At 51.8% G+C, this 25924-nt stretch overlaps 1 protein-coding gene across 4 annotated transcripts in view; it reads right to left on the reverse strand.

Moving 5' to 3' along the window:
* Positions 1–1957: 1957 nt before the first annotated feature.
* Positions 1958–25924, reverse strand: part of CHKA (choline kinase alpha) — a 61663-nt gene continuing 37696 nt past the window's right edge. For 2 of the 4 annotated variants that reach the window (XM_060019428.1, XM_060019427.1), the window contains 9 exons: positions 21873–21986; positions 17376–17509; positions 16878–16982; positions 15748–15806; positions 14066–14153; positions 13562–13670; positions 10665–10771; positions 9223–9304; positions 1958–3185 (listed from right to left, as the gene is read on the reverse strand). In XM_060019428.1, the coding sequence (XP_059875411.1) occupies positions 3126–3185; positions 9223–9304; positions 10665–10771; positions 13562–13670; positions 14066–14153; positions 15748–15806; positions 16878–16982; positions 17376–17509; positions 21873–21986 (858 nt within the window). In that variant the 3' untranslated portion in view covers positions 1958–3125. The remainder of the gene's footprint in view (positions 3186–9222; positions 9305–10664; positions 10772–13561; positions 13671–14065; positions 14154–15747; positions 15807–16877; positions 16983–17375; positions 17510–21872; positions 21987–25924) is intronic. The other 2 variants (XM_060019429.1, XM_060019431.1) reach the window with 2 other exon arrangements.

The raw sequence follows: 25924 nt of genomic DNA on the forward strand, positions 1-25924 counted from the left end.
GGGTATGGAGGGTGGTGCCTGGCACCAGTCGGCCAATATTCTCACGTGCCTGTGCTGGCGCTGGCCCCCGGCACTCAAGATGCTCTGCAGCAGAGAGCAGCCTGGGACACCTGAGCCGGACCCGGCGCTCCACATGGGACAGTGGTGTCACACCCAAGGCCAGCTTCCCGCAGACAAGGGCAGAGGCTCGTCCAGGGCACCCTGAGAATTGCCCAGGGCTCCGAAGGTCAGAAAAGGGCAGAGCCGGACTCCAGGCCCTGCCTCCCCAGAGGCCACAGTCTTCCCCCATCCCTCCCTGGTGGGCAGTCCTGCTGCCAGGCCATCCTTCCGCTGGGGGGAGGGTGGTGGCATCCTCGGGCCTCTCTGGTCTGGGTCCCACCCCCAGCTGGGTGGCAGAGCCAGTGCTTCCCAGAGGCCTCGTTTTCTCCTGCTGAGGAGCTGCCAAGTAGTTCTTCCGGCTGGAGGCCCTGGGAACAAAGGCTGCCTTGAAGGCAGAGACGCCCTGGGCGCGGCGAGCCGGGAGGCCTGGCCCCATAACCTGGCCCCGTCACCGTGGCTCTCAGTCTGGCCAGTTGCCGGGAGGAGCCTGTCCCTCCAGAGCCCAGGGCTGCCCCGCTCAGGGCCCCCAGATGCTGGGCTGGGGTATGAGGGGCTGTCTGGCTGCAGTATGACACGCCTGGCAGAGACTTGGCTCCAGGAAACGTTGAGAGCAGTGTCTGGTTAGGAACAGAGGGGGTGGTGTGCGTCTCAGGATCTGGCCCAAGCCCAGGACTCCAAGCTCTACCTTCCCGGGGAGCAGAGCTGTGCAGAGACTCGCAGGGTGGGGCAGGTGAGGGGAACCCTAAGCAGGGGCTCAGCGCCGAGAATGTGGCATGTTTCGGGGGTGGGTGGCAGGTGTGACCCCAGGGAGACACTAGCTGGCCCTGCCCTGGCTTTGACGCGTGGACAGCCTGGCTGGAGAAGGCTGGCTGCTGGGGAACCAGCATGCGCAAAGGCACTGGAGGGGGCGCCCCTGGGGCGTGGGGGTCACATCAGGAGACACAGAGATGGGGGGGGTCACCTGCACTGGGGACAGGCCTGCTCGGGCAAGTGTACGGTCTAATCCAGGAGGATGACTGAGCGAACAGATGGGCATCCCAGGAATTCCACATACAGAGAATGCAAGTGATAGCCAGCGAGTGGATGTGAGGGAGACTGACCCCAAAGCCACCTGGCAGAGGAAAGCGCGAGAGGGCCTGGTATCTTAGGGACGAGAGAGGCTGGGGGCAGGGGGCGGGCAAGGCCGGTCGGACCCTGTGGGCACAGGCAGGAGCTGGGAGCTGTGTTCTAAGATCTCACACACAGGGCAGCAGCATCTAGGGCTGTTGGGTTTTTTAAAAGAACTTTATTTTTGGCTGCACTGGGTCTTCGTTGCTGCACGCGGGCTTTCTCTAGTTGCGGTGAGCGGGGGCTACTCTTCTTTGCGGTGCGGGGGGTTCTCACTGCGGGGGCTTCTCTTGTTGTGCAGCATGGGTTCTAGGCGCGCAGGCTTCAGTAGTTGTGGCACGCAGGCTCAGTATTTGTGGCTCGCGGGCTCTAGAGCGCAGGCTCAGTAGTTGTGGCGCACGGGTTTAGCTGCTCCGTGGCATGTGGGATCTTCCCAGACCAGGGCTCGAACCTGTGTCCCCTGCACTGGCAGGCGGATTCTTAACCACTGTGCCACCAGGGAAGTCCCTAGGACTCAGTTTTATTGCTTGGATATCATAACACACTCACCTGGTTAAAACTTTCGGTGTCTAGCAGGCCGGGCAGCGGAAGTCCCCCTCCTGCCCTGACCCAGCCGCTCAGTTCCCTCCTGGACAGCCCGGTGCTCCCCCCTCCCTCCCGCCCAAGGGCTTCGCCTCCGGAGCTGGGTGGACGCACTGGAGACCTCCCCGAGACTAGGGATGCATCCGAGGGTGACAGCAGAGGATGAGCTTTTATGTTTTTTATTGTTTGTATAGTACAGTCTTTGTGGTAGCAGGAATGTATGCACAAAAAACGATTCAAATAAGAGTTCAGAGTGAAAAAAAAAATTTATCCCAAAGGATTTTTAATACATATGGATTTCACAGCTATACTCTATCCCCGCCCCCATACTCCACATACAGGCTGCGGTTTCCCATCAGAACGACCACATGAGGTACACTGGGGAGCAGTGAGGGCAAGGTTTCCCTCCCGCACCCAGCACACCGAGGCCCCAGCACCAGGGCGACAGGAGGCTTCCCTGGGGCACGACCATGCCTGGGGGCGGGCAGCTGGCCCTGTCACAAGAGCCCAGCTCCAGGCTGAGCAGAGGTGGAGGGGAAAAGGCTGCAGAGTGTGGGACAAACAGCCCGCTCCCTACCAGGAAAGCGGATTGGGCAGTGGGGGTGCCGGGGTGGGCATGTGTGTCCACGTGTCCCCGTGCAGCCTGCTGGCCCTCTGTGGCCACGGCCCACTGCCTGCCCCAGAGCCGGGGTTAATAAAGCACTTGCAGTTAGAGGGCATGGCGGGGCTGCATCCAGTTAGGGTGAGATTCATCTGAGATTCATCTGCAGAGGAAAACACGGATGACAGGCAGCAGTCAGCGGGCAGCCACAGTCATCCCCGCCTCTGTGCACCTCGGGGGCGGTCTGCATCTCCCAGGACCCCGGTCAGGCCACGGGGCATCGGCAGTGTCGCTGCCCACTCGCCGCCCTACACACCCGTTACTACAGAAAGCCCGGTCGGCACTGTTCACCAGCGCGGTCATTAACATCCTTTAAAGATCAACATTAACCAAAAGGCACCTGCAGTGACGCTGCTTTCTCTTGCTGTCTGCCCCACCTGACTGAAGTAGAAAATGCCTTCTCTAGATTAAGGGGGTCTGAGATGTTGCACTATTGCACTAGTGTACTATAATTCTGCTTCCTGATCTCATGTCAGAGTCCTAGAGAAATCGTAAACAAGATATGAAATAAATGTTCCTCAATTTTAATACAGTCTTTCGTATCATACACATCTGTGTTCGGCAGCGAGACGTCCGAGCCTTCTTGCTGCAGATACAGTAGTCGGAGCACAGAGGGAGCCTCGGGCTCGGCCGCCCCCGCGCAGTCCAGGGATGCAGCGCAGGCAGGCCTCCCCAGTCACACCCCAAGCTTCCTCTTCTGGTCGAAATAGGCATCGAACCTGGCCTGGGCATACTCCTAGGAGACAGAAGGAAGAGGGGCCTCACCAAGGGTCCCGCCCGCCCCCCGGCACAGAGCAGAGCAGCTCCGTGTGCTGCAGGCCATCCAGGAGCCGCGCTGCTCTCAGGACGGTCCTCTCCCGCTGGCAGCAGCCCCGGTCACCGCCTTCCCTTTACCCTCAACGTTCCCCACTCGATCAGCTGCGCCGGCCCGGCCCTGCCATCCCGGACAGGAGACGGGACTTCTGTCTATGTATCTGGTGCAGCATGGTTCACCGACTCATTCACCTTGAACGCTACAGACGCGGACTGACGGACACAACAGAGGCTTCTCTGTCAAAGCCCAAGGTCCCTGGGGCGTTAGCAAGGGTAGACAGACGGTAGGTGCCACCTGTTTGCTGCAGCACCATTACTAAAAGGACACCAGGAGGGAAGTGAGAAAACCTGGCCAGCCACCGGGCCCCTGGGTCCCTTGCCCTGTCTGCCCACCGGTGTGCAGAACACAGTCTCTCAAGGGCCACTCCAAATCGAAAAGTCTGCAGTGCTAACTGCCAAGATCACAGCACCACTTCAAAAACAATTAACGTTGAGGTATAATTTATATACCACAAAGCTTAACTCATTTAAAACGTGCGGTGTTCGCTAATGCACACACCTAGCTCAACGCCAACACCACAATCACCCTCAAGGTCCTCCTGGGTCTCTGTAGTCAAGCCCACCAGATCGCGACAGAAAGCTTCCACGTGAGTGTGTAATCGTCCGCTACGTCCCCTCTGGTGTCTGGCTTGTGACTAAGACACATCCACGCTGCCGTGGGCGGCAGTGTTCGTGGCTGAGTAGTTTTCTGTGATATGGCTCCAACACAGTGTGTTCACCCAGTCATCTGCTGATGGGCATGTAGGTTGTTTCCAGTTTGGCACTACTGAAAATAAAGCTGCTGTGAGCACTTGAATACAAGTCTTGGCGTGGAAACAGGCTTTCATTTCTCTTGGATCAATACCAAAGAGAGGGACTGCTGGGTTGTATGGTAAGTGTAGGGTTTTTTTTTGTTTTCTTTTCTTTTTAACTTTTAATTTTATTGAAGTACAGTCGATTTAAATTTACTTATTTATTTTGGAGGCTGCTTTGGGTCTTTGCTGCTGTGCACGGGCTTTCTCTAGTTGCAGCGAGCAGGGCCTACTCTTCATTGCGGCATGCGGGCTTCTCATTGCGGTTGCTTCTCTTGTTGTGGAGCACGGGCTCTAGGTGTGCGGGCTTCAGTAGCTGTGGCACGTGGGCTCAGTAGTTGTGGTGCATGGGCTTAGTTGCTCCGTGGCACGTGGGATGTTCCCAGATCAGGGATTGAACCCGTATCCCCTGCGTTGGCAGGCGGATTCTTAACCACTGTGCCACCAGGGAGGTCCCGGTAAGTGTATGTTTGACTTTATAAGAGGCTGTCCAACTGTTTTCCACGCTGGTTTCACCCTTTTACATTCCCACCAGCAATGTATATGAGGTCAGCTGCTCCACAGTCTTGCCAACATTTGGTATCGTGAGTTTAAGTTGTAGCCATTGTCATGGGTGTGCAAGGCATCTCACTGGGGCTTTAACTTGCATTTCCTTTATGACTTTGTATCAAGCAGATGAAAAGATGCTTACTGGCCATTAGTTTACCTTCCGTGTAGTGTTCAAATCTTTTGTCCACTTATAAAGTAGGTTGTTTGGTTTCTTGCTGAGTTATGAGTTCTTTATATATTCTAAATACAAGTCCTTTGTCAGATATAAATTTGCCTTACTTTCTCCCAGTCCGTGGCTGGGCTTTTCATTTTCTTAATGGTGTCTTTCAAAGAACAAAAGTTTTAAATTTTGATTAAGTCCAATTTACTGTATTTTTTTTTCTTTGAGGGTTAGTGCTTTATGTGACCTAAGAAATCTTTGCCACAGTTATGAAGCTTCTCTCCCGTTTTAGCTTTTACACTTAGGTCTATTACCTGTTTCAAGTCAATTTCTGTGTAGAGTGCAAGTTCACAGTTCATTATTTTTTTCCATATGGCTTATTCGGTTGTCCCCGCCTCATTTCTGGAAAATCTAATCCTTCCACAATGCATTACCTTGGCCTTTCTGTGGAATGCCAGTTACCTATATGTGTAGGAAGGAGTCTGTTTCTGGGAACTCTAGTCTGTTCCATCTGATTTATGTCTATCTTACGACCAACACCACATGGTCTTAATTACTGTGCTTAGTAAGTCTTGAATCAGGTAGCCTAAGTCTTCCAACGTGGTTCTAGTTAGTTTTAGTGTTTTAGTTATTCCAGGGCCTTTGCATTTTCACATACGTTTTAGAATCAGCTTGTCAATTTCTACCAAAAGCCTGTGGGGATTTTGCTGGGGTCACGGAGACGACAGAAGATAGTTTGGGGAGAATGGAAGTCTTAAGATTAGGTCTTCTGGGGCTTCCCTGGTGGCGCAGTGGTTTACAGTCCACCTGCCGATGCAGGGGACATGGGTTCGTGCCCCGGTCCGGGAGGATCCCACATGCCGCGGAGCGGCTGGGCCCGTGAGCCATGGCCGCTGAGCCTGCGCATCCGGAGCCTGTGCTCCGCAACCGGAGAGGCCACAACAGTGAGAGGCCCGCATACAGCAAAAAAAAAAAAAAAAAAAAAAGATTAGGTCTTCTGAATCCACAGATGTGGTTATCTCTATTTAGGTTCTTTTAGCAATGTTTTATAGTTGTCAGTGTAAAGATCATGCAATACTTGAAAATGTTATCCCCAAGTATTTCAAGTTTTTTATGCCATCGTAAACACAATTAAGAATTTTCATTTACAGTTGCTTCTAGCACGTAGAAATGCAAGTGGGTTTTGCATACTGACCTTGTATCCCACGACCCTGATAAACTCACTCAGTAGTTATTAAATAGCTCTTCTACTGATTCCTCTAGATTTTTTCATGTGCATGATCATGTCACCTATACATATAAGGCAGTTCTTCTTCTTCCTTTCTGGTGCTTCTGCATTTTCTTTCTTTTTCTTGCCTGCCTTTGCTGGCTAGGCGCCCCAGCAGCCTGTGAGGAGAAGTGAGCACGAACAGCCTTGCTTTGCTCTCTATTTGGGGCAGAGGTGGGAGGAGCATTCAGTGCTTTGCCATCCATCACCACGGCAGCTGTACAAGAGGTGTGTATATGCCCTCTACCTGGTTGAGGAAGTTCTCCTCCATCACTAGTTCGCTGAGACTTTCTGTCATGAACAGGTGTTGAATTCTATCAAATGCTTTTCCTGCATTCACTAAGATGATTGTATGGTTTTTCTCCTTTATTCTGTTAATACGGTGAATTACACTAATAGGTTTTTCAAATGTTGACGTTAACCTTGCATTCCAGGGATAAATGCCACTTGGTCATAAAATATTATCCTTTTACATAAGTTGGATTTACTTTTTGCCAGTATTTTGATAATGGTTTGGGGGTAATGTTCATGAAAAGCAGTGATCTGCAGTCTTCTTGAAATGTCCTTGTCTAGTTTTGGTGTCAGGGTCATGCTAGCCTCATCGAATGAGTTGAGAAGTGATCCCTCTCCCTTTATTTTCTACAAGTCTGTAGGGCTGTTATTATTTCTTCCTTAAATATTTGATGATATTCACCAGGACCTGAAGTTTATATGTTTTTTTTTTTTTAAGAGGGTGTATGTAGCCTTGAATGCGTGGCTAAGGAGGCTAGTAGCATTTATGGTTTTTTAAAAATTAATTAATTATTTCTGGCTGCATCCGGTCTTCGCTGCTGCACGTGGGCTTTCTCTAGTTGTGGCGAGTGGGGGCTACTCTTCATTGCGGTGCCCTTCTCATCACGGTGGCTTCTCTTGTTGCAGAGCACGGGCTCTAGGTGCGCGGGCTTCAGTAGTTGTGGCTCAAGAGCTCTTGAGCACAGGCTAAGTAGTTGTGGCGCACAGGCTTCGTTGCTCCGTGGCATGTGCGATCTTCCCAGACCAGGGCTCGAACCCGTGTCCACTGCATTGGCAGGCGGATTCTTAACCACTGCACCACTAGGGAAGTCCCAAATCTATAGGTTTCTGATTATGAGTTCACCTTATTTAAATAACTATATGGCCATTTCTTACGTCAGTTTTGGTCATCTGTATCTTCCAAGAAATTGGCACACTTCAGGCAGGTTGTCAAATCCGTGGGCAGAGTTCATCGTCGTCTTCTACTTGAAGATCTATAGAGTCTGTAGTGATGGCCTCTCTTTGTACCCGGTTTTGGCAATGTTTGCCTTCTCTTTTCTTTCTTGCTTAGTACAGCCAGAGGTTTATAAATACTTTTGTGGCATCATAATTCTATTTTTTGTCCATTTTATATGTCAATGATTTCTGCTCTTACCTTCATTCTACTTCTGTCTACTTTGGGCTTAGTTGGTTTTCCTCTTTCTAGCTTCTCAAGGTAGCAGCTTGTATCACTGGCTTGAGAACTTCCTTCACATCCAAGACAACATTTAAGCTGCAAAGCCGTAAGTTTCCAAATGCTGCTTTAGCTGCATCCCACAAATTCTGGCATGTTGTGTTTTTATTATAATTCCAAATATTTTCTAATTGTCCTTGTAATTTCTCATTTGATCCAGGGTTTATTTAGAAGTATACAGTTTAATTTCCAAATAACTGAGAATTCTCCGATATTTTTGTGGTTGCTGGTTACTGATTTCCAATTAAATTGCACTGTGGTCAGAGAACTTACTCTGCAGTGCATTTGAGGCCCGTTTCACAGCCCAGCCTGTGGCCTATCCTGATGAAGACTCCACATTCTCTGACAAGGATGTCTGTCCTGCAGCTGTTTGGGCTCCACCCGTGTTCGTCAGGTTGAGCTGGCTGGGGTGATGATGTTCAGGTGTCCACCCTGCCTGTGGCAGGGTTTCCTGGGTCCACCCGCTACCTAGAGGTGTGCAGTCTACTTGGTGAATAGTAGATTCCCCCTTTCCTTTCAGCTTTGTCACTTTTTGCTCTATGTCTTCTGTTTCGGTCTGTTTAGTTTTGGCCGTGCTGTGCGGCACATGGGATCTTAGTTCTCTGACCAGGGATGGAACCCGTGCCCGCTGCAGTGGAAGCGTACTGTCTTAACCACTGGACCGCCAGGGAAGTCCCTGCTCTGTGTCTTTTGAAGAATTCAGGGGCACACACACGGAGGGTCTCTCTATGTCCTGCAGATGAAGTGATGCCCTCACTAGGATGCAACGCCCTTCTCTACCTTCGGTGGTTTTCCTTCTCTGAAGTCCACTTTGTCTTACAGTAACATCTAACCATGACTCCAAATCTGCTTTAAAAATCCAAATTTCCCCTTCTTTTGCCTAAGAGCATCTGTGCATTACCAAATCTTCTGCCTAGAAGCAGAAACCATCCTCACTGAGGACCGAGGAGAACAAAATGCACCAGTCCTTTCCCACCACCTGTCCCAAAGCAAGGTGCTCACTACACCTGTGTGCACCCCTGCCCCAGGACGCCCCCCACCACTCACTACAGAGCAAAGTAAAATGCCAAGGACACCGCTTAGGTTAGAATAAAAAGCCTGGTTTGGTACAAACTTGCTGCACAAAAGCGGGTCTAACTCAATCAGCACCAGCTTCCAACTCTTAAGTCGGGTGCTGTAGGCCAGAGGATGGGGTGTTAACAGGTGAATAAAACAAGGCACGGTAGGTAACCCCACCACCGTTCCTTCACTCAGTGTCCCTTCTGTCAGAAGGGACTGAGGTCGGGGCTGGACCTCAAGGGTCTGGATTTCTACATCCCCCATCAGAACCACAGGACCACAGAGCACTTCTCTGAAGCAGGGGAGGTGGGACCTGCTGGCCCTGGGAGTGAGGGCAACTTCCACAGGCAGACACAGCAGCAGCAAAAGTGGCTTCAATTATGCAGCCTTCCTTTCTCCCCCAGCTTCCCCGGGGGGAGCCCGCTGTCCTGGTGCTGGTCACCTGGTTCAGGTACTCGGAGGGGAACAGGTAACCCCCTGGGAGGAACAGGCATTTACTGCCGAGCATTCACGTACATGGAAGCATTTCTTTCCTGGGAGCAGAAGAGAAAAACTACCCCCAAAACATACCATGTACCCAAATTCAATGGATGAAATCTTGGCCTGTACGATGGACCAAAGTCCCCAGAAGAAATGGGACGCAAGGGCAAACCTGTAATTACAAAAGCAGGAAATGCACATGAGATGTGTGGGACCAGTTGGAGGACCGATTACATCATTTCCTGCCAGATGGACGTTCTAACTCATCTGGGTGCAAACTGTCTGCCTTGGCCGACCCAGTGGGACAATATTCCACGGCAACAGAGCAGCAGGAGCCCACAGCCGTCCTCTCCCCACCGCTGGCCAGTGACCTTGCAGGTGCGAACACCCTGACTCCCTGTCCCTGGAACACTCGCAGGACCCACCCGGAGGCCTCAGTGGCCGCTGCTGGTGAAGCGTGGGTCACACAGGGAGAGAAACCCTCTGGCACGCGTGTGAGCACACAGCCTTGGCGGCCCCTACCCCACCAGCAACAGGTGGAGGAAAGCGCGGGCCTCCGGACAGCCTGCTGCCATCCCCCATGCCCCTTTCCCCCGGAAGTGAATCAGGAGGAGGGTGTGGCCAGGTCCCCACCTCTAGGCTGTGCCACGTTCCTCTTCACTGCGAATCCAAGTTCTTCTCAAAACGATAAAGATAAAGCTCTAATTCAGGAACGAGGGCTTCGGTGCTGCCCTTACCAGACCTGATTCTGCTTCTCTTCATCCCTGACCCACTAGATCCCCTGGTGCTACCCTTTCTGTCTGGGTCTCCTCCACCTCCGCTTTCCTATTTCCATCTGATCAAGAACCAGGGAGGGAAGCTCTCTTCTGCAGGCGGAGCCGAGGGGCCACCAGGGTGGCCTCAGCTCAATGAGAGGACTGTGGACAGTTCCGAGGACACGAAGGAGGTGCTCTATGCTGAGGGAGGAGGGCCACAGCCACTCAAACCGTCACTGTTAACAAATAATCTCATGGAAGACCCCAAAGATTAGGAATAACTCAGGCCTCCTGACCAAAGAGATGAGTGAGTGTGAGAACACAGTGATCTAGACCTTTGCGGAATCTGGAGCTTTCTCGGCCCTGCTTTGACAGCTGTTGAGAAAACAGATTTTTAATTCTTTTCTAGGAGAACCATGTTACTCGGTGGCACCCAGCTCTCCAGGAGCACGAGTGAGAAGAGTGTGCAGGCCCTGGCGGCAGCGGCTGTGCAGCAGAGTCCGCGGCGGGGATGACGGTTCGGAACGGCACCCTCGCTCCCTGACCTAGTGCACAGACCCTGCTCTCCTCACTGGCTGTGTGCTGAAATCTGGGGGATCCGAACACACTCGGCCACATGGACAAGAACCAAATGTTCTGTTTTTGACAACGTACAAGACCTCGAGATGTATGGTCGTGAGGGAGCTCCTAAAATACTCCTGTTTGCAAGGAGGCATCCCAAGTACGCGCTATAAAGAGGGAAGCTATCGTTACAAACCGACAAAGGAAAAAAATTACCTATTGACTTCAAGCAACATTTCTTCTTCTATAACGGACTTTTCTTCATTACTGAGGTTTTCAAATTCATTTTGGAATGCAGCCAAGTAATTGGAAATGAAATGGAGCTTAAAAAAAAAGCAATGACATTAGGATCAATGATGGTTAAAAACAGGTGATGTCAATGCTGTCACGAAGTGCACACGTCAAGCGTGACTCTTCCGGACGTCAGCAAAGCCCGCCACCCTGCTCTGCCCAGGGGCGTGGTCCAGGGAGCTCACCCACCCGGCTGGGTTCACCGGGTTACAGTCAGAGAACTAATGGACTCGATGCCATACTGTCGGCAAGACCACTACTGCTTCTGCAGAAAGTAATTTAGGTAGAGTTGTTCCTTCTAACTCACACTCCTGTCTTCCACTGACCGCAAAGCAGGGTCAGCCTACTCCACACCTCCCCAGCCTGGCTGCTGCTCCGCGCGGCGCTGGCACGAGGCACCAGGGCACCCGGATGCTCGTCGGCAGATGCTGCCTCAGGGCAGGCGCCGGACCAGGCACTGTGAAGGGGCCTTCCACCCCTAAGATGCTGTGATGATGTCCACACTTATGTCCATAAACTGGCAGTGTCTGATTCTGGTTTGGAGAAGACAGTTTACCCTAAGGTTCTACCAGGCTCACGTTGAGTCTACACATGAATTAGGATTTATGAGAGCCCTTGTTCTTCACTATTTCATACCATATCAAAAGGCAGCAGAACACAGCCAACCTCGGCTTGTTTGCTTTTGTAAAGAAGAAAACAGCCGTCAGTCTTTCTCCCTGTTAGAACCCTTGCTACCTGGTTACCCGGCTGGAAGGCGCTCCCCACCCTTTCCCTGGGTCGCCTCTTCCATCTTCCTGCTCTGAAGTCGGCTCTCTTACACTACGCCCCCTCCTCCACCAGAAGGCATCATTCAAGATCAAGCACTGTCCTAGGCAGGGGGCCGTAGATTCTGAAGTAAACCTGGCACAAAAAAGATGACTGCTGATACCTATTAAATTCTGTGTAACAGGCACACTCCCCACGACAACAAAATAATTTTTGCAGATGAGAAAACTGAGGCACAGAAATAGTACGTTACAACCAGCAGTGGCAGATCTGGGATTGAAATCCAGGCCCATTAGTTTTTAGAACCCATGCTTGAACCACCACCCTAGATGGTTTAATTTCTTGGAGACCCTAAACGCTGAAGGTGGCAAATGAAGATGGAAAATCTGAAGAGACTGAAACCCTAAGAAAGTGGTAATTAATGACCCTCCCTCCCCCAAAAGTTCTAGGCCCAGATGGTTTTATGGGCAAAATCTACCAAACTTTCAAACAACACCATCTTAGATAAATTTGTTCCAGAAAATAAAAAGGGACACTCAACTCATTTTGTAAGACTAGTATAATTTTTATTCCAAAAGCAGGTATGAATACTTTTTTAAATGAACATTAAAGTCCTGTTTCACATATATGCATAGATGTAAATCTCCTAAAATAAGAAATTGCCTAACTGGATCCAACAGAGCATTACAAAACAACGTTAACTCATTCAAATAGTTTATTTCAGGAATTTCAGTATTGCTTAACATTTTAAAACACTTCAATGGATTAAAGACAGAAAAGCGTGAGATTACCTCAGTAGCTACAGACAGGGTATCTGACAGAGACCAACACTTGCACGTGATTTTAAAACCTCAGAAAACAGGAGTGGAGCTTCTTTACATTTCCATTGCTGTGCAGTGTCGGGGGTTACACAGCTCTGCCGCCTTCCACTAAAATGAAATCTGTCTTCTTACTGAAAATCTCCCCTCACTGGTTTGAGAGTTCTCATCTCTGGAGCTGCCTGCCCAGTGTTTATAAAAGTCTAATTTCTTTTCAGCATGGCAGGAACCTGAAGCCTGCTGTATTCTCCTCCCTGGGGTCAACAGCCCCACGTTCTCCCACCCTTCCTACCCACATAGCTTGAACTTGAGGTCCAAAACCGTCCCGGTCACTCTGCTCTGGACACGCTCAAGGTCATCAGGTCTGCCTGAAAATAAGGCCAGAAGAGAGCAGCCCAGGTCTGGCCACACGGCAAGGCTGTATTTGAACGGCTGCCCCCGAGCATGGCCACCTGCTGGAGACTCTCCCCATGCCCAACTCAGGCAGGTGCTCGAGAAACCTCTCCTGAGTGAGCTACTGCAGCAACTGACTGCATCCGTCCTCACCCCCGGCCCCTGGGAAACGTTCTGACCAGGCGGGGATCCCGGGAGAAGGGATGTCGGGCGGCAGGGCCGCCCAGCGCGGGCGGAGCTGTTGCCCTGCAAGGCTGGCAGAGGTGGGCGCAGTGCCCCTCTCCCCAGCCTGCTAGCTTCTGCAACACTACGTACTCATCCTCAACCCAAGGCTTCGGCAGAGGCTGAAGAATGGAATAGAGGGCTTCCTGGGGAGAGATTCCCACAGGACTGATTCTCCAGTCACTGGAGTCGCATAACCCAGGACAGGAAAGGGGTCTGTGAACACTGCAACAGCTACTGAACCACGGTGCCCACAAGGCTACTTCTGCCTGCACAGAGTGAAACAAACGGAGGAAAGTCAGTGATCCCCAAAAGAAGGCTAGAGAGCAGGAGGGAGGCTGGGCTTTGGGAAAACACTAGAAGGAATCACAAAGGAGGCTGTGCTCCTCTCTGACTGGACGCAGTTTACCTCTGGCACAGGGATTTAAAAAGGCTGGACTCAAATACTGAGTCTGTATCTTGACACAAAATAACATTTTAAAGCAAAAGGACCTGCTTAGCCAACTCCATGGTTTTAAAAGGGCATCTTTAAAAGTGAAGCTGTACTCATCTCTGACTGGGTAAAGCTGAGGTATGTGATTTACTTCTCAGTAAGTGCACTGAATACAAACACGAGTCTCCTACCTGTTGCTTCCTGGTGGGATACTTCAGGATGTTTGCTCTGAAAAGAGGGTACTTTTCGTAATTATAATCGTACATCCATTCACAGAAATGATTCCCAATGTCGAATCCCCTGAAAAAGAGCGAGAGGCACAGAAAATGAGGCAGCAGCCCCGCTGCGAGCGCCCCCGGGACCCCGGGGTCCCGAAAGCATGAATGCTTCAGTGACGGGACAGACCAAAGCACCCTGGCCCGCTGTCTGGAGCAACCGCTCAGGAGTGTCGTCCTGCGGTCAGTGCTTTGGTGAAGCCAACGAAAGGCCAAGTTCTGGATTCTGAGGACCTGGCCCCTGCTCCCACTGACGCAGCTGAGAACAGGCTGCGCTGCCCCACGCGGCCATTGCGGCCGCTGGGACACAGAGTGCTGGCCTCCAGGGAGGAAACTTCCAACTCAGGATGGTATCGTGACCTACCTTCTCCTTCGTTCCGCACACATACAGAATACTGAAATAAAAACATGTGACTTTACCTGTAGTTGTAACTGCTGTATTCAAAGTCGATGAGCATCAGTTTCTGGTTTTCAGAATTCTCCCTGCCTTCCAGCAATAAGATATTACCTGCAAAAAGGTTTGGATGACACGACCTTTGCTCTGGGCACGTTCTGTCATCGAAGGCGCAGCTCTCCAACCGCAGGGCCCAGGGTGGTTCTGATCCTGTAAGGGCATCCTGACCACGTGGCGAGCGGACGTGGCCGAGTCACGGGACGGGGGGACAGGGTGCCAGGAGCAGCACTGACCTGGGAGGCCTGGCCCGAGAGCCCTGCTGCCAGCACCCCAAGAGCAGCGTGGCCTGGGCTCCCCCCCATTTCCACACGGGGGCAAGAAGGGAAAGGTCTGCTCGGCACCCCGGAGCTCTGGCACCCCCAGCAGCCCCGAGGCGGGCGGGGCTGTGGCCCCCAGCTGGGAAGCTGGGCCCTGGTGTCCACACAGGCCCCACTGCTTTGCCCCCAAGGAGGAGAGCACAGACAGTGCTCCCACGACCATATTTCTTTCCCTTAAGGCTGAATTCTGGGCAGAAGGGGCTTGGCTGCCAGACTGGCCCCCCAGGCACATGCTCGGAGAGGCCCACGCTCTACCCAACGTGCTGCATCTCTCACGGTGGCGCTGGCGGGTGGGCTCTGCTGAGCCAGGTTCAAGGCTTTTCGGCACACATCGTCCGTTTCCGGGAGCCATTGATAGGAGAACCGGGGCCAGACCCAGTGTCCAGCTCCCGCCCCCTCCACGCTCTCCCCGTGTTGCCGTGGCCGGCGGGGGCCTCCCTCAGCCCGTCGGCGACCTCTGGGCCGTTCACCATCACCCGTTACACACACGAGGCTGCTTGACCCGACTTGCCCAGCAATCATCAGCTAATTAGTAACAGGTATTCTGGCTCAAACTAACGTCTCACTGATGACAAGTCTTCACCAGGGACTGTTCTCCAAATTAAAAACAAGCCGTAGAGCCTGGAAAGGGCCCGAGGGTGGACCTCAGCCAGCTGCGCTGGGCAGGATGAGGACAGCAAGGCAAAGCCAGGCGCCATGGCAGTATCAGGGGGAGGTGCCCGGCCGGATGGGGCCTCTGACGAAACTGTTATGTTTGAAATAACACCGGGTAGAGTCTGGTTACAGTAAGGGGTACATGGGAGTGCAATTTTTTAAAGCAGAGAAACCCGAAGTCATTAGAAGCATGTGAGCCAACCCTGAGAGAGAAGGGGGCCCTGGCCAGCGTGCTGGGCTGCAGGGGCAGAAGGCAAGCGCCCCCAGACTGGCCGAGGAGCCATCTTCCTCTTTGATGCCTTTCGGACTGACAAAGCCAACTGACATGTTTACGGAAAGGAGTTAAACACTGAACAAATACGTGACTTCGTGTATCCCAGCTCTCGGTTTAGTGGATATTCTCATATTTTTTCTTACAGAAATGGGATGATATCCTACACGTTTTTCTAAAACTCGCTTTTTCTCCTCTAGATGTAGCCTGGAGATTTTTCTGTTGGTTTGTATAAAACTCGACCTCACTCTTAATAGTCACACAACACTTCGTGCACGGCCGTGCCATAATTCCGTGCACCTAACCCTCTCTTCATGGGCACCTGGCATTTATCACACACACTGGAGGGAATCTTCTCAGTAGACACACGAGCCCCACCTTCAGCATAACAGGCAGCAATTCTTACCTTCCTGACAGTCATTGTGACAAAACACGACTGGAGATGGAGTGGATTCAAGTAATGATCTGGAAAAGGAAGGTTTTGCTGTTACTTCTCACCCTTTCAGCTCCCTCCCGTGGCAGGACCTCTGCACACGCTCTCCCCACTCCGGGGGGCCCTCCTCGGAGCCCTCTGACCTCGGACCCCAGGCAGAGCCCTCTGTGTCAGTCTGTTTTGACCTCTGGTTTCCTTCACAGCTCTCATCACAACCTGACATTTTTTTATTTACTTATTTTCTCTCTCTCCTAACAAAAGAGAAGCTCCTTGCAGACTGTCTTGGTCACATCTCCTCAGAACCAATCCTGATGCTGGCTCAGCAGACACTCAAATATGTGAGCAGTTAAAGGTGGAAGTGCTGACACTCAGGCGATGGATGAAGGCTAGAAGCCTGCGTGCCCCCCGCACCCTGGAGACACCAGCGTAGCCTCTACTCAGAAACCAGTGTCAAGCTTCTTACTCCATCCCCCGCTAGCTTGGGCTGATCTGTTCCCCTCATCGGCTGACACTCGCTGGCCCGCCCCCACGGTTCTTGTTTTGTTTTTTTTTGGCGGTACGCGGGCCTCTCACTGTTGTGGCCTCTCCCGTTGCGGAGCACAGGCTCCGGACGCGCAGGCTCAGCAGCCATGGCTCACGGGCCCAGCCGCTCCGCGGCATGTGGGATCCTCCCAGACCGGGGCACGAACCTGCGTCCCCTGCATCGGTAGGCAGACTCCCAACCACTGCACTACCAGGGAAGCCCCTTGTTTTTCGTTTTTGTTTCAGAAAAAACCTACCGCCCTAGTCACTGACCAGGACTAGAATTCTGGAATTTTACTTCCTCCGTGAAGCCACTCATATAAAACTGTAATTCCAGATGACAGAATTAATCTGTTTAAACTTATCCCACAAAACCAATGTAAAAGAGGAGAGGTGATGCCACTCATGTAAAACTGTAATTCCAGATGACAGAATTAATCTGTCTAAACTCATCCCACGAAACACCAAGCCTCAGGTGATGCTTCCTAACGTTCACTGAAAGCAGGCGTGGTGACTAAGAACATTTACATTTCTGGACAGATGCACTTTTACTAAGTTAGGAAATGGAAGCAAACACTCACCTCAGGTTTTCTAGTTCCAAAGGCAGGTTGTAACTGAGGAATTTGTGGAGCTGCTTAACTTTGGATTCCCCAGTAAATTTAATTCTCAGCACTTGATTCAGGTATCTTGCAAAAGAAGGGAACAAAGGATCAGTGCTCAATTCACCTAGCTTGCTTTTGGGGCTCTAGTTCAATGTAACCATGCAAAACCCGCAGGGCCCCTGACCCCAGACGGAGAGGAGGGAAAAGGGCCTGGGGTTCAGTACACTCTAGGATGTGGATTTTCTGCCCATCTAGCCTGTTCAGGAGCATTTCTGCAAACAGTCTGCTTTCCTGGTTCAGGAATTGATTTTTACACTCAAGAACAATTTATTCATGAGACAATCATCACCAGCGGACAGCCTGTGCGCTGGTGGACCGGGGAAGGCCTCTGACCCGCACGGCAAGCAAGAGCTGCTCTGGAACCCCTGGGAGCCACCGGCGGGAAGCTAGGTGAGAGCCCAGCGGCTGATCACTTACTTTTCCATCGTTCCAAAAAGCCATTTTGGTTCCTTATTGAATGGCATTTTCATACCATGAAATCTGGCCATTTTCTCAGCTATTTCTGCAGAAATATCTGGCAAACTTAATTCTTCAGTGTCTAATCGCCGGCTCTGGAATTAAAAAGGGGAGTTAGAAGATGGCGTTCATCCAGGTAACCCTGAAGCGTGAGAGCACACAGCCCTAGAGCTAGAAGCGTCTTTCTAGGGCATCTAAGTCTCATCCAGGGCGCAAAATTCCTTCAGAACGGGCACTGTGCCCTGCAGACAGCACTACTCAGGGAGGGGCAGGCCAGCCACAAAGGGCCATTTCGCTGTGACAAAGTCCTTCTCACGCACCTATGGTCCTGCTCTCCCGTCGGCCTACCCCACACTGCGGGGGGCTCCTTCCTAGGCTCAAAGCGCCGGGTCGTCAGCAGTTTATGCCGTGGCCCGCGTCCAGCTCCCCCATCGGCTCAGCCCTCCTCCCAGACACAGGGCAGGCGGTGTGGTGCTCAGAACAGCTTCCCAGCAGAAGTGGCGCCAGGCGCTCGGGGCGAGGGTTTCCCACTCCTGCCCTCGGGGCAGCTCAGCACCCAGCCTGGCCCAGAGCAGGCTCTCAGGGCAAAGCCGACCAGGGACAGGTGTGGCAGGGGGCTTCCTCCGTCTTCTGCTAGTGCAGCCTGCGGCCACACTCGTCCTGCCTGCGCTTTCACGGCTACCCACGGGAGCACCTCTTACCTTTTCCAAACCAACCACTTCCCTACCGAAACCCAAAGAGAGACTTTTCTGAGAATCCGAAGCCATACAGCACAGGAGTTAAGAGTGAGTGTCCCCAAGTTAGAGAAACCCCAGCTCAAATTCTGGGTTTAACACTCATTTCAACGCTATGTGGCCAAGGGTGTACTTTTATACCTCTGTGCCTCGTTCTCTGGGTTCTGTAAAATGGGAACCAGGACATCAAGTCCCCGACAGGGAGCTCTGAACTAAAGCAGACGCTGCAGGTCAAGGCCCCGGGCCAGCACCCAGCCATGGAAGTCTCAAAGGATGGCAGGTGCCTTGTGATCGGAGCTGAGAGCTCCCTGAAAGCATCAGGCTCAATCCTCCCCTCAACCCCAGACTCTCCCAAGTTATCAAGTCGCGACAAGGACAGGGAACTCGGCGTCTAGCGGCGGGACGCCAAGCACTCCTCGAGGCAGCTGGCGGAGCTTTCATTCGGCTGTTAAAGAAGGCCCGTAACTGGTTTGGCAACGGGGACAATTTAAAGCTAACGTGCTCTAACGTGAACAAATCTTGGAATCCAAGCTCTTTTCCCAGCACAAAGAGATATGAGACTGACTACCATTCTCAGAGGTCACTGCTCTCATGTGTCTGCTGGAGGACAGCCATGGGAACAGGTGAGATGAACTTCATCTCACCCCGTTCAGCGGTCAAGGGTAAACCTGGAAATAACACACGCTGACAGGCTGAGGCAAATGGAGTCGCTGTTTCTGGCGGCAGAAACAGTTGAACCCTGGCAGTTTCATATGGTTCAACCTAGCATTTTAAAATAATTTTTAAAAAATCTTTACTATGTTATGTAGTAAACGTGTACACGAGTAGAGAACTTTAAAACTTTAAAAGAAGAACAGGGACTTCCCTGGCGGTCCAATGGTTAAAACTTCACCTTCCAATGCAGGGGGTGTGGGTTCGATCCTGGTGGGGAGATAGGGAGCCAAAAAACCAAAACATAAAACAGAAGCAACATTGTAACAAATTTAATAAAGATTAAAGAAAAAAGTTAAAAAAAAAATTACAAAAAACAAAAAGAACAGGAGAACAGTAACTATTCCATAGACATAACCACCTATGTGCCCTGATCTCAAGGAGCTGTGTTTCCCCTCGAGACGTTTCCATTATTCTAAGTTGTGTTCACTGGTCCTCTACCTTTTCTAAAACGGGAAGTTTCATCACATGTGTATTTATTTATTTTTTAAATTTATTTATTTATTTTTTTGTAGTATATGGGCCTCTCACTGTGGTGGCCTCTCCCATTGCAGAGCACAGGCTCCGGATGCGCAGGCCCAGCGGCCATGGCTCACGGGCCCAGCCGCTCCGCAGCATGTGGGATCTTCCCGGACTGGGGCACGAACCCGTGTCTCCTGCATCGGCAGATGGACTCTCAACCACTGCGCCACCAGGGAAGCCCCTTTTTAAAATTTTTTTTTTAGGTAAGTAGTGGATTTATTTAGAGAGAAACACACTCCACAGACAGAGTGTGGGCCATCGCAGAAGGTGAGAGCGGCCCACGTGTGTATTTATTAAACAATTTGTATCTTGCTTTTTACTGGGCTTTATACGAATGCTATGATACCGTTTGTAGCCTTCTGCAATTTGGTTTTATCGACATTATGTTTTTTAAGATGGATCCACGTTGGCACTTATAACCATACGAAGTGTTTTGTATTTCCAAAATTCTAATACTTTGCTATCTCATTTGATTCTCATGCTAGACAGATGTTACTGTCTTTAATGGGAAAACTATAAATAAAACTATAAACTACAGGGATTTCCCTGGTGGTGCAGTGGTTAAGAATCCGCCTGCCAATGCAGGAGACACGGGTTGGAGTCCTGGTCCGGGAAGATCCCACGTGCCGCGGAGCAACTAAGCCTGTGCGCCACAACTACAGAGCCTGCACTCTCGAGCCCGTGAGCCACAAATGCTGAGCCCGTGTGCCACAACTACTGAAGCCCATGAGCCTAGAGCCCATGCTCCTCAACGAGAAGCCACCGCAATGAGAAGCCCACACACCGCTACGAAGAGTAGCCCCTGCTCACTGTGACTAGAGAAAGCCCGTGCACAGCAACAAAGAGACAATGCAGCCAAAAATAAATAAATTAATTTATATTAAAAACAAAAAAACCTACAGCCAGGCGCCAGGGAAAAGACTGAAAGGACTCTTCCATATAGGGAGGTACATCCATTCCTTCAAACACGCCCCAGGCTGGCAGCTGGCACACACGGCACCACGTGTGAACGAGAAGTGGGCACCACGCCCCCTCCAGCCCCCGCTGGACGCAGGCCTGGCGAGCAGAGCACCCTGTCGGCCAGGTGTCCTTGTACTCTGCACCGCCTGCACGACTGTACCGGGCGGCCCTGCACACCGAGGCCTCTCATGGCCAAGACATCACATGAGGCAAGACATGAAGGCAGCAGCCCCTAGCCCTTAGGGAGTTCACAGAGCTCAAGAAGGGGTGCCCTTCCACGAGCGAAAACACAGGCCAGCAAGGCTCGGCATCTCCACCCAAACGAGCCGGTCACGAGGCCCAGACCTGCCCCACACTCAACTTTATAGGGAACTCTTGAGGCTTAAAGCCCTCTTCGGGGTTCGGGGCTCAGGGCACAGGGCACGGGGCACAGGGCGGGGGCTATGCACATAGAACTCTAAACAAGGCACACTGGCGGATGCTAGGGCAACACTAACAATGCCTCAGCACAGCAGGGAAGGGCAAACAGTCCTGCAAACAGAGGATGTGAGCAAGGCCTTGAAATGTGAAGGAACTTGACAGACACATGAGGGCAGGGGAGACCCTAAAGTGAGGGGGGGGGGCAGTGGGAGACAAGGGAAAGAGCAGTGGTGGCGCCCGCAGGGCAAAGACCAGACACGTGGCACAGTGCGGGCAGGGCCATGTCCTGCAGCAGGTTCTATAACCAAGGCCCGGAAGTTGTTAGGTTTCACAAACAGGCCTCCTCGGAGATTCTGGGGGTCCGGTCCCAGACCAGCACAGTAAAGCGACCGCAACAAAGCGAGTCACGTGAATTTTTTGGTTTCCTAGCGTGTCCAAAAGTAATGTTTACACTACACTTCCGTCTATTAAGTGGCAATAACATTATGTCTCAAAAAACAATGTACAGGGGCTTCCCTGGTGGTGCAGTGGTTGAGAGTCCGCCTGCCGATGCAGGGGACACGGGTTCGTGCCCCGGTCCGGGAGGATCCCACATGCCGCGGAGCGGCGGGACCCGTGAGCCATGGCCACTGAGCCTGCGCGTCCGGAGCTTGTGCTCCGCAACGGGAGAGGCCACAACAGTGAGAGGCCCAAATACAGCAAAAAAATAAATAAATAAATAAAAATTAAAAAAAAATAAAAATAAATAAAAATAAAAAACAATGTACATACCTTAATTACAAAACATCTTATTGCTCAGAAATGCTAACCATTGTCTGACAATGCAGGGCCACCACAGACCTTCTATTTGTAAAAACCCAGCATCTGCGAAGCTCAGTTAAACAAGGTCTGCCTGCATGGTTCTGAATGGATGAACGTATCTTTGCAGGAAAGACAGAGGTTTTGATGTAAATTCAAGAGAAATTTTGTTTTTCTTTACTTCTGTGATAACATAGGCCACATTTACTATTTCGGACCACAGCGCCTCGGGCTCCTGCACTGACGGTGACGAGACAGACTCTGTCTTCTCGCTGTGGCTCCCATCACCTGACCAGCCTTCCGCACATCTTACCGGGATAAACTGCTCCAGGCGGCCTTGGGGGAAGATGCCAAAGAGCTTTGGCCCCAGCGACCTCTCTGCAAGGATGGCAAACATAACGCTCTCCAGAACCATGGCCTCGGCGCCCTGAAACAGATGGCAACACACAGCCGGTTAGTGAGTGTGGACCACGAGCCAGGCATCGGCAGTCCTTTCACACGAGCCGTTTCACCCACTCCCACAGCAACCCTGAGGGCGCATCATCATCATTATTATTTTTACCAACTGTTGTTTTTATTACCACTGTCCCCACTTTAAATACGAAGAAACAGATCTGTAAACCTCAGGATCCATGCTGGCAAACAACACACTATATTGATGAGATTTAAAATTCAAGTTGAATTTAGGTCACTGGTTCCAAAAATAGAACAGTATCAATATTTTATCGCTTCTATTTATTTTAAAACTCATATGAGTCTCACCCTTGGCATCTTATCAAAGGTCACAACAAATCCATCCATTCTGGTGACGGTTGATCTGCTTTTCGGTCGAGAGTGCCCAGGGAAAGAAAATGGTTCAAAGGGCCCTCTGCCCATGAAACTGGCCTGCGGGGTCCCCCACGGGGTGCGGGGCCCATGCCAAAGCGCACCCTAGCACAGGGCGCTCAAGGTTTCGGTTTTCTGCTCTTATCCCCAGTCTCCTCTGTCGTTTAACATTTGTCTTCTTGTCTACACCTCTTTGACGCTCCTACGTTCCGCCTTTAGTTACTCCTAATAACGAAGTGGGATCTAGAGCCATTCTGCCTTCAAAATCCACCTTTTGGTCTCAGTTCAAATCCACTCCTTAGTCCTCTTCCCTTAAGCAGGAAATTACAGCTTAAGAGTTTCCATCGGTTGGGGCGAAGGGCGGGAAGGAGCCCTGTGCCCAAGCGTCTTGAGGAGCTTCTATGGCGATGTGTCGGGAGGGGCACCAGGTGTGGTCTGGAAACACTCTCAGGTGATTCTAGGTCACCCCTTGTTCAGAAAGGGGCCGTGGGGACAGGATCTCAGAGAAACACTGCTCAATAAAACAGAGCTCTTTACAATACACTCATTTTACCAAAATGGATGGAGAGACTTAGCAGGACAAACTCATCAGGCAGGGACATGGTTCTAAAGTTGGCGAGAAGAAAACAAAAAGGAAAAAAGAAAAGCTACTTCCAAAGGACATGGGGCCACATTAAAGTAAAAAGTAATTCAGTCACTTTTACATTTTGGGGAGAATGGGTTTGTTGGTAATCCATCCACCATCTTGTATAATCTCCACAATTATGATCTAACCATCATCACCTTGTGAGGCCCAATCTCTATTCACTAATTTGCAGTTCTGTACATATGACTGCTATGAACTGGACTGTGTCCTCCCAAAATTCAGAGGTTGAAGCCCTCACTGCCAGTGCGATGCTATTTGGAGATGGGGCCTTTGGGAGGTGATGGATTTAGGTGAAGCCACGAGGGTGGAGCCCTGACGGGGTCAGTATCCCTATAAGAGGAGTCCCCAGAGAGCCTGCCCTCTCTCCCTCTCTCTGTCTCTGCCTCCCTCTCCGCCACGTGAGGACACAGGCAGAAGGCGGCATCTATAAGCCAGGAAGGGGCCGTCACCAGAACCTGGCTGTGTCGGCACCCTGCCCTTGGACCTCCAGCCTCCAGAACTATGAAGAATAAACCCAGGTGGCTTTTTCTGGCAGCCCGAGCAGACTAAGACAACGACAATCCAGACACAGCACTGATCTATCTAGTTAATGGATTTTAGGAGGATTCGACCAGACGGGTTTTATTTCTTAAACGCTTAGAGAATGAGAACGAATTCCTAACAGCTCTACTGAGCTGACAAAATGTTTTCTCTCACTCACCTGACCTCACAGCAAACCTAGGCAGGAGGTACGGTCAGTGCTGGCCCCATTTACCTCAACTCCGGCCTCAGAGACACCCCACGGGAAGCGAACCCTCTGCTGCCGCCCGCCCGAGCGATCGGAGGCTGGCATCGTGGACGAGGAGGTGCAGGGCTCGGCCCAGACCAGGCCACCTGCGGGCAGTGGCTCTTGGCAGCCCCTTGCCCTCTGTACAGTCTCCCACCTCAAAACTCCAACCCACTCCCCAACTGTTTCCAAAGAGTAGGATCGGGATCTCCTCTGTCCTATGGAGCCAGGATTTTGCCAGGATTAAAAATTTGGTTTTTCAACCTTTTTCTGTGTAGAGTGACTAAGCTGGAGGGCACTGGGGTTGGCATATGTAAGACACACATGTGCAGCCAATCCGAAACAGCCCTTTACGTCTGAAATGTCTAGTTCTAGACACAGATTTAACCCACAGTATGACTTCAGGAAGTGTGCGTGGTGTCCACGCAGTGCAAAGTCTGCTGGGAGCTGACTTCACACGTGGCACCATCACTGGTACCGGGGCCGAAGCCACACTGTCCAGGATCCTCCAGAGCAGGGTCCACCCGGTGCCAGGATGGTGGAGAGAAGATGGAAAGAGACTTAAAGAACTTTCCCATTCTCTTCAGCACTGCTCTGCACACTGTGAACAAGAAACACCTTTGTTCTTCTGTGATACTGCAGTTCAATATTTATTCACAGTAGGGAGAAGGGGTGGTGGTGTGTGGAGGGAAGAATTTGGAGAGGAAGGAAATGAAAGAAAATGCCAAGTCACAAGCAAGAAGGATGGGTAGGTTACGAAGGACAGCAGGTATCCTCAGGTCTCAAAACCCTCAAGGAAAGCGAGCTCAGTGAAGGACAGGCGCAAGGGCGTGACCCGGTCCCACTGCCTGCAGCACCCGGGCTCGGCCCCCACCATCCACCCACGGCTGGTCCTGCTTTCTCAGGAGAGCAGCTCAATACCTCAACTTGAAACGAATCACGATGGCTTCAGAAATACTCATTCATAAATTCACCCCCCCCAAATATAACTTGGACATATACTCTGTACCCGGCATGTGCTAAGCCCCAGGGAAACAATAAGAACAAGACACACGTGGCTGCTGCCCGGACAGAGCCTGCGTTCCAGGGACAGAAACGGCCGGAAACGAGCAGGGCCATCGGCAGACCGGGGCAGCTCAGAGAAGGAGCAGAGGGTATCCTGATGGAGCGTGACGGGGTGGCCACCCCCAAGCAGATACGGTGACCCTGACGGGGGCAAAGCAAGGCCTGGGAGGGGCCGATGCACGGAGCAGAGGAACCGAGGAAGAAGAGGACCGAATCAGCCCGGAGAAGCTGCTGGGGCTGCCGCGGGGTCTGGGCCAGATACAAAGCCCTCGGCGTACGGCCAGCGTTAAAGCTAACGAACTGGCCGAAGAGGCGCAGCACAGAGCCCGAGGACGCCCAGCACCTACAGCAATGTTTCCAACCGACTGTGCCTACAGCAAGAAACCCACTTTACACGGCAACCTAACACCCCCTGATGTAGCCGGGTCAGCAGGAGGGGAACCGGGGCAGCCGGCAGTGCGGGAGGCGACGATGCCTGCTGTCAGGACGGGCGACAGCATGTCCTGTGTCAGACGCTGTGGAGACAGCGAACAGGGGGCAGAGGAAAGTGGGCCCTGGATTTGGCAACACAGAAGTTGTCGGTGACAGAACCAAGAGTGGCTCTGGGAGCAACGGGGACAGGGTCAGACGGAGACCCGGGCAGAGCGGGCAGAAGAGGGGGAGGGGCCGGGGTGGGGGGCTGGGGGAGGGTTAGACTGACTTCTCAATTCATCTGTGTGGTTTTCCTCCTTTAAAAAGTCCAGCAATAATATCGAGATTATGACCCTCCTGAGAAGACGTAACAGCATTTCTCTGGTGGGGAGGGGAGGCCAAAGAGCAAAGAAGGTGAGACACACACAGCGCAGGCCAGGGAGGCGAGCCCACCAGACTCGCTGGCCCCCTCCTGCGGCTTAGCACCACAAACGGGAATGGAGCCAGGCCTCCCGCTGGAGGAGACCGGCCATTCAAAGAGGCTCAAGGAACACAAACCACCTTCCCCATTCTGACAGCCAACTGCCCACCTTCTGACACAGAGGATCAAAAACAAAATCACAGCACCTACTACTGTTGCCTGCTGGGCCCC

Source organism: Delphinus delphis, chromosome 8, assembly GCF_949987515.2.
Source record: "Delphinus delphis chromosome 8, mDelDel1.2, whole genome shotgun sequence".
Classification (NCBI taxonomy): domain Eukaryota; kingdom Metazoa; phylum Chordata; class Mammalia; order Artiodactyla; family Delphinidae; genus Delphinus; species Delphinus delphis.